The following is an 8301-nucleotide window of genomic DNA, read 5'->3' on the forward strand; positions in this document are numbered from 1 at the left end:
GCCTAAAGATTTACTTCACCGGATGCTCCACTATTTTTAAGTATTTTTAAGGATCGATTAGATATGTCCTTTTTCACTCACAATCTCACCTCGCCTCACATCCAATTCTTCCTGAGCTCCCCAATCCCCACGCCCACGTATGTCCTTGCATCATCACCTTTTGGATTTCGCCCAAGTGATTCCTCCAATAAGTGGCAACCTCTCCATGTTTTGCCTTGCCTCTCAAGGAGCCGAGGCCGAGCCTCAGCCTGAGGACCTGGGTCAAAGTTCAAGATCCCATGTGTGTCTGCTCCCCATAATTTTGCTGGTAGAACAAGTCAAGGCACCTGCACCCGGCGACTTCGCCACTGTCCGTCACTCCAAACGTCACCCATGGGATCCTCTGCGGCTCCCGCCATGGCCCTCCGCGCGGTCCGCAGTACGCACCGCGCGTAACGAATCCCCGCGAATCACTATACTATTCCCAAATCATCAGCTAAAAAAAAGAGATGCCAAATCACTAGTTCTAGTTTGACTCAAGGTGTCCATCTCCCTTGGTGCTTGCTCTCGTGGTGTCCTGCTAATTAAGAGCGAAAGTACCAGGTAAACCTCCCCCCATGTGCACCAGAAAAATCTGGCTTCACATTTGCCCATGATTTATCGCAAACTTTGCGGCCAAAATTGCACGGGGAGAATCACAGTAGACGACGGGTTGACGAAACAAAAGTGTCGTTTTTGCGGCAAAAGCAGCGTCCATGCGTTGGAAGGGGGCTAGCTTGCAGCGGGACGGCATCCATGATCCATGGGTGGTGTGGTGTGGCGTGGCGCCACAGCGCGCGTATCTATGTTGCGCCACGGATCTCGTTCGAGTGGTCGCCGCGGAAAGGAGGCACCAGCGGCCACGGATCGGCCCGGGCAACAAACATACATTCCCACGGAACCCACTTGCCGCCCGACGTGACTCCACGCGCACGCCGCACGCCGCCGCGCCCCGCGCAGATATCGCTCGTAGCCACACGAGCCGCAGGGCCGTGCGTGCGTGGTGGAGCCGTCCGCGCCGGAGAGGCTCGCCAAGTTGCCGTGCTATCCTCGCCGGGGAAATCTTCTGCTCCCCGTGCCGTCCCTGTCCGAGGGACCGGCCCGCTCGCCGCGTTTTCACCCGTCCTTTCGCGGCGAGATATGATTTGGTTTGCCGGCACGGTAGTGCTACTGGTGAAAACGGCGGACTGACGGGCACCGGCGTGTCGGTACGCCGCGCGTGTCGCTTCGCGTAGCCAAGCGCCCGTTTCTAGCTCAGCCGTGGATCGGCATTTCGGTCTGCGCCTTTCGAAGGATTGATTCCCAGGGGTGACAGTTGCTTTCGCTCGGAATCTTCTGTTGCGCGCCACGGCTCCTACTAGCTAGGGTGACAATTTGGTGCACCATATCATATCCCTGTGGCATATGCTCGGGTCGGGTTCCCCTCTTCTCCACGTCGGTCGAGAAATTAAGTGGCGTGGACGGAGATAAGCAGTGAGGCACATGCTGACGGTGGTGGTCAGTGGCTAACGGCACCAGCGGCCAGGTGACTCGCCACGGCCTTCGTTCCCTGACGCCATCTGTTGCTCCTGCCTTCTTCCCTGCGGCTTCCTCTGCTTCTTCCTCCTCCCTCCACGGACACGTATATATAGGTGGCCGAACACCCGTTTCTTCTTCAGCTCCGCCACACCTCCGGTCGCCTACACCTCTCTCTCTCTCTCTCTCTCTCTCTCTCTCTCTCTCTCTCTCTCTCTCTCCAGCGCACCGCAGCACCGGCTCTCTTTCTCTCTCTAGCAGCGCGTGGTCGGCCATGGCGGCCTGCGTCGACAAGTGGAATCCAGCATACTCCTGCCACCGCATCTCCCGATCCATCTACCGCTTCCTGCCGGACTGCACCGTCGCCGCACCGGCGGGCGCGCCCGTGAGCGGGAACGGCGGCTGCTGCAACGGCGGCGACGAGGTCTGGGAGGAGCTGTACGGCGAGGCGCAGGCCGACGCGCAGGATGAGCCGCTGCTGGGCATGTTCTACTCCGAGCTCGTCCTCTCGCACCCGACGCTGGAGGCCGCCCTCGCCGCGCACCTGTCCGCCAAGCTCTGCATCCCGGGCGCGCTGCCGCAGGACGCGCTCCGGGACATCCTCGCGGGCGCGCTGGCCGCGCACCCGGAGGCGAGCCAGCACACGCGCGCCGACCTCCTCGCGGCGCGGGACCGCGACCCGGCCTGCGCCAAGATGGTCCACTGCTTCCTCTACTACAAGGGCTTCCTCGCCCTGCAGGCCCACCGCGCCGCGCACGCGCTCTGGTCCGAGGGCCGCCGCCCGCCGGCGCTGCTCCTCCAGAGCCGCGCCTCCGAGGTGTTCGGCGTCGACATCCACCCCGGGGCGCGCATTGGCGGGGGCATCCTGCTCGACCACGCCACGGGGGTCGTCATCGGCGAGACGGCGGTCATCGGCGACGACGTGTCTATCCTGCACGGCGTGACGCTGGGCGGCACGGGGAAGGCTTGCGGCGACCGGCACCCCAAGGTCGGCGACGGGGTCCTCATCGGCGCCGGGGCCAGCGTGCTGGGCAATGTGCGCATCGGCGCCGGAGCGAAGATCGGGGCGGGCGCGGTCGTGCTTAGGGACGTGGCGTGTGGAACCACGGCCGTCGGAAACCCGGCGAAGCCGATCGGGAAGAAGGCGGCGCCGTCGCTCCGGCCAGAGGAGCAACCAGGGGTGACCATGGAGCAGAGGTGGTCGGACTACGTCATATGAAGTTCGTGTTACGTGTTTAGCGCAAGCAAGAGATTTTCCCTCCAAATGATAATGGATCTGTGGAGTACTCTGTATCTGTGGGTGGTTGACTACACTTATCCCAGAGCTCAGTTAGACATTGAGCATGGATCAGTCACATACTGTCTTCTTTGTTTTTTAAATGGAATAATGACAATTCTAGTAGATCATCTATTAGCCTCGTTGCAAATATATAGCGTAGTCTCATTTTTCTGATGCGTTTACCTCATTCAGTTTGTCTAATTCACATCTAGATGTTTTTAAGGATGTCACATCTAAGCTCCCACAAGTATATAATGTATCAACAAGAAACAAAAAAAATTAGGACAAAAAAAAAATAGACCACAAACATAGTGAAAATCAGCTTAGATATTACAAAACTAGATGTGTCCTAGACAGACCCTCTACTTTATTCTACTATGTTTTTCTTCCTATTACCGGATAATTGCCCACGCGTTGTAACGGGATGTAGCATAAATATTTTATAATATGTTAGCCCATAATTACCTTTAGAAAAATGAGACCAACCCAAGGGCTAACCTTCGTTGGCTTTTTTTATAGAAAAGACTCCGCGAGCACTGCGCGTCAAAGCCGGGGTTTGAACTCCGGTGGGCTGGCAACGGGTTGACGCCCCGTCTTCCCCATAATTACATTTCATATTAGTGTGATTGTTTAAATAATTATTTATCAAATCATGCCTGTGATTTACTTACCTAAATAAATTTTAGAATTTTATTTGGTAATCACTTATTTGGTAAGAATTTATTGTCTTGCCAAAGAAAACATAAATTTATTTGGTAAGTCAATAAAAAAATGAGAAGCCCTCGTGCACCCGTCCTTGTGCCCTCGTGTGAACTCATCTAGGGTTCCCTGCCTCTCGTCGGCGTCGCCTCCTCTCCTATGGTCCTTGGACCATGGTGGCGTGGTGGACCCCGGGCCTTGCCGGTAGGGCTGCAAACGAGTCGAGTTCGAGCGGGTTGGTCTAGGCTCAGCTCAACTCGTACTAAAATTCGAGCAAGCTCAAAATGTGCGAAGCTCAAGGTCGAGCTGCAGAAAGTGGCTCATGCTCAGCTTGTAACGATCTCGAGTCGATCTCGAGCTAGTTTCGAGCTACATAAGATGATTTTTTTAAATCATTTTATGGCAAATTTTAAAGCTAGATAGGCCACAACAGAACCGAAAAATTACTATAAATTCGACTTATTCTTTCTCAAGTGAAGATTAGTATTTAATAACAAGAGATCATGGATGGAAGGCGACGAAGATGCGCCAGCTCTCAAGCTTTGACCAAAATAACAAGATATTGAACACACGGTTGGCCAAGTGATGAGAATAAATTTTCTCCATGCTTAATTTCCATGTTTGCTAGTAGGTAAAGTGAAGAAAAAAATTGTATAAAACATATATGGAAATGAATGATCCTAATTCTTGGAGATTGGAATGAAGGTTATTTAATATACTTATATTATATTGAGCTATCAAGCTAAAATGGAGCGAGCCAATGCTGACTCAAGATCGGCTCGTTTCTCGATCGAGCTACATAAAGTGTTCATACTCAGCTCAATTATTTTTGAGTCGATCTCGAGCCGAGCTAAAATACGAGTCAATCTCGAGCGGCTCACGAGTCTCGAGCTTTTCTTGCAGCCCTACTTGCCGGCAGGAGGGCTCCGTTTTTAGGTGCTTTTCGGAGTTTTATTTCGGGGTTGTGCCATGCTCAAGAAAGACGAGGCAGCGGCTACTTCTTGAAAATGAAATAAGTTCCTCCCCATCTAGCCCCCGTCCCGGTGATGTTTCAAGCGTCATCGGAAGGCGTGCGGAGGTTTGTCTGCGACGGATATTGTCGTGGAATTGTCACGACAGATGTCCTCGTAGAAGGACTTAGTTGTGGAGCCATTGCGACGAGGTTAGCTTAAAGGGGTTAACGGGACAAAGGACATGGAGAGTTTATACTCGTTCGGCCCCTTGCGGTGAAGGTAAAAGCCTACTCCAGTTTGAGGTGGTATTGCTAAGATTTCGATTACCAGGGAGCGAATATGCTTTGCCTGATTTTCGACTTGTTGTTTCTTGCCCTAAGCCGCTGCCGGGTCGTCCCCTTATATACATGGGTTGACGCCCTGCGGCCTACAGAGTCTCGGACGGCTCATACAAACGTGTCCGGCTCGGTGACTTATCTTAGATGCCTTATAATACAAGTTACATATGCATGGCGATTTATACTCACGGGCCTTAAGCCGTCTCTCGGTTTGGGCCCCTTAACAGACATACTTCATGAACTGCCATCTTCACATACCCATGGGATTCGTCTAGATGAACCGCCATTGGGATAACCCGGCCCCTCCTGGGCGGGTCATACCCAATAGCTATATCCCCAACATTAGGCCCCAGATTGATTTGAACTTGTTCATGTCAATCTTCATCACTTAGGAAAATCCTTCTTCACCTTCCTGTGAAATATTGTAACCCGCCATGACATCATCTCCGGGAATTACGGTAACCCGCCGTGACATCACCTGTAATTAATACTACGCACAGCCCAAATCTTAATTAAATCTTTTTCTTTACTGACCCTCCGAAAATCAAGGCGCCCGCACCACCACATATCCATTTTCCCGTCTCCTCGATTCCCGCGCATGCCACTTATCCCTTCAGCCTTATAAATAGGGCCGCGGGTTCACTTTCCATTCTCCCCCTTTGCCTTCTCTCCTTCTTCCTCCTCGCGATGCTCCAGTGCGCCCGATCTCCGCCGCCGTCAACCTTCGTCTCCTTCATCGACTCCGGCCGCGCCGCTCCTCCGCTGTTATCCATCGTCAGTAAGTCTTTGTCTTTCCCCTTCATAGATCAATCTGTGTTAGGGTTTCTCTGTTCATCGATGTTAATCACCGTTCTTCCCTTTCTCCGTCCTAGATCGCATGGTTTTGATCTGAAAATAGCATAGAACTCGCGCAGTAGCAGTTTTAGCACTTATTTTTTGATATCAGACTATATCTTGTTTGCAATAGATCTCATCTGAGCACCCCCACTCTTCTGCTGCCGCCACCTTAGGTTCAAATTTTATTCCATTTTTCTGAATAGTTGCAGATCCAAACTTATAGCTTCAATCTGTGAAACATGTTTGTCCCAACACTTAGTAAAACTTTGCTTTTGTCAGATCTTGAATACCAATACGTGTCATGGTGGCTTACATGTCCGGTTTAAAATTACTCATATATCATTAGTCCTCACTTAAGCCGCCATTCTGAGTATATACTGTAACTGCTAACTTGTGATTCCCCAACTGATTTAAACCGGCAAAATTTCCCTTCCTTTAGGCTTTCTCTCTTCACAATGCCGCCAAAGACAGTCTATACATGCAATTGGGTTCCCTCCGTCGTCACCGAGGGCTCACTCAAAGATTTTATCAAAATCGGGTACCTGCCCACAAAGAGTGTTATGCATTATCGTGCCCCTGAACCTGGCGAAGAAAGACCTCAACCAAAAGATGGCGAAGTTATTATATTCACTGATCACATGAACCGAGGCTTCTCACCACCCGTCTCTAAGTTTTTCCGAGATGTTCTGCACTTCTTCCAACTTCATCCTCGGGACATTGGACCCAATTCCGTGTCAAATATCTGCAGTTTTCAAGTCTGCTGTGAAGTATACCTTCAAGAGGAGCCCATCGTCGATCTCTTTGGAGAATATTCTTATTTGAACCGCCAAAATGAGTTTACGAACGGGCCCATCTTGGAACTTGGCGGAATCTCGATTCAACGCAGAAGAGATGCCATCTTCCCTTATGCCTGTCTGCCGAGTCACCCCAAGGATTGGAATCAGACGTGGTTTTACTACAAAGACACCTCTCCAGCTGACGAGAATCCACTGGTGGGTTACCATGTCGAGCGCCTGGACCCAAAGCACAATCTTCCTGAAAAACTTACCACTGCCGAACGGGAAAAAATTGCTCCTACCATTGCAAAGGTTAGAGCTCTGCTAGGAAACGGGTTAACTCGCATTGATTTGGTCAGGTGCTGGGTTTCTAGGCGAATCATACCCTTAAGTTGCCGCACTGGCTTAATGTGCACTTACACTAGTGGTGTAAAAGATCCACTGCGCCATAGCTCTGCGCCATTAACTGACGAGGCGGTTAACGAAATGGTTAATTCCCTTCTGAATGAAGATCCAGAAGATATCATTAAAGTGGGTCTGAACCCTTTCTGCAAGCTTAACCCGCCACCGGATGTGAGTCTCTGAATTTACTTACCTTTATCTCATTACTAAAATACTTTATTAACTCAACCTCGGATGACCTTTTCAGGCTAATTCTGACTTTTGGAAAAAATAAGTATGGTCATGAAGCTGCCAAGAAGGCCAGGGCTGCCAAGAAAGCCGCCAAGAAGACAACCAAGATAAAGAAGAAACCAAGCGCCTCTGATCTACTTAATCTGGATGACACCTCTGAGTCGGAGGTAGCCCTTGACTCTCTTGGCTCGTTTTTCAGCCATCTTATTGGCACTGACTATTATCAGGATGACACGGGAGCCAGCCAAGCAGCTGAAGAAGATGTAACTATTATTTTCTCTGGCTCAGAAACTTTGCCAAGACAGAAACTTCGACAAGTAACCTAAAAAGTAAGGTTTTCACACACCTTGGCTTATTTAGATCCTCACTTTCTTTTGAAGCAACAACAACACGAGAATCGTCGTCAGACCCGGACCAGTGGAGGTGAAGAGTTGTCCTCCGGTTTACCGAACATTCCCGCTCCTCGAAAACATCAAAACGAGGTTCTTTAACTTTAAACTCTTTTCACCTGTCGGCGGGTCTTATTTACTTACCACTTAACTTTGTTGATTCAATTGACCAGGAGATTACTCGTTCTTCCTCTCGCGACTCATCACAAACCGAATTGCCGGCTTTTGAAATTGCCCCTGGGTAACAATAATTATCTTTTATTTTGTATCTCTCTATACTCTTATACTTATTCTGACTTATCACCATCTGTGCAGTGGACAAGCAAAGCCTAGCAAGAAAACAAGGGTTTCCAAGCCAGCTGAGGATCCTAAAGTTGTTGAACCGGAATAGCAAGTCTCTGCACCTGATGCTTCTGAAAAACAACCAGATGACCCTACCCTTGATGTTTCACCTGAGATTCTGGATCTCTGCGCTGACAATACCAATATTAACTCTTCAAACCCTGGACCATCAAGCCCACTTAAGCCGTCAGCGACTCACACTGATGATGTTCTGATCACTGGCACCTGCTTTACAGAACCGGGAAATCCAATAGCTTTGGCCAAGCATACTACTAAACAAGAGGTTATTGAAAGGTGAAAGACGAGGTTTGACATCTCTCATTATGCACAACTGAGCAGCAGTGAGATACTCTCTGGCTACCTTAGCCAAGTACACTCCAGCCGTGATCTTGAAGTTGATATGGTGAAGCAAATGCACCAAAAGTATGAGGTATGACTTCCACCTTTGAATAATTATGTACATCCTGCCGCCCCCAAGTCTACTGGTTATGATAAAATTGAATAGGTTGTAGACTAAAAATA

At 50.1% G+C, this 8301-nt stretch overlaps 1 protein-coding gene across 1 annotated transcript; it reads left to right on the plus strand.

Annotated features, from left to right (window-relative positions):
* Positions 1 to 1441: 1441 nt before the first annotated feature.
* LOC125552607 (probable serine acetyltransferase 4) lies at positions 1442 to 2940 on the plus strand. Its single transcript, XM_048716211.1, has 2 exons — positions 1442 to 1724; positions 1755 to 2940. The coding sequence occupies exon 2, from the start codon at positions 1808 to 1810 to the stop codon at positions 2750 to 2752; it is 945 nt and encodes a 314-aa protein (XP_048572168.1). The 5' UTR covers positions 1442 to 1724; positions 1755 to 1807; the 3' UTR covers positions 2753 to 2940.
* Positions 2941 to 8301: the final 5361 nt, after the last annotated feature.

Source organism: Triticum urartu, chromosome 4 (assembly GCF_003073215.2).
Source record: "Triticum urartu cultivar G1812 chromosome 4, Tu2.1, whole genome shotgun sequence".
In the NCBI taxonomy this organism is placed as follows: Eukaryota; Viridiplantae; Streptophyta; class Magnoliopsida; order Poales; family Poaceae; genus Triticum; species Triticum urartu.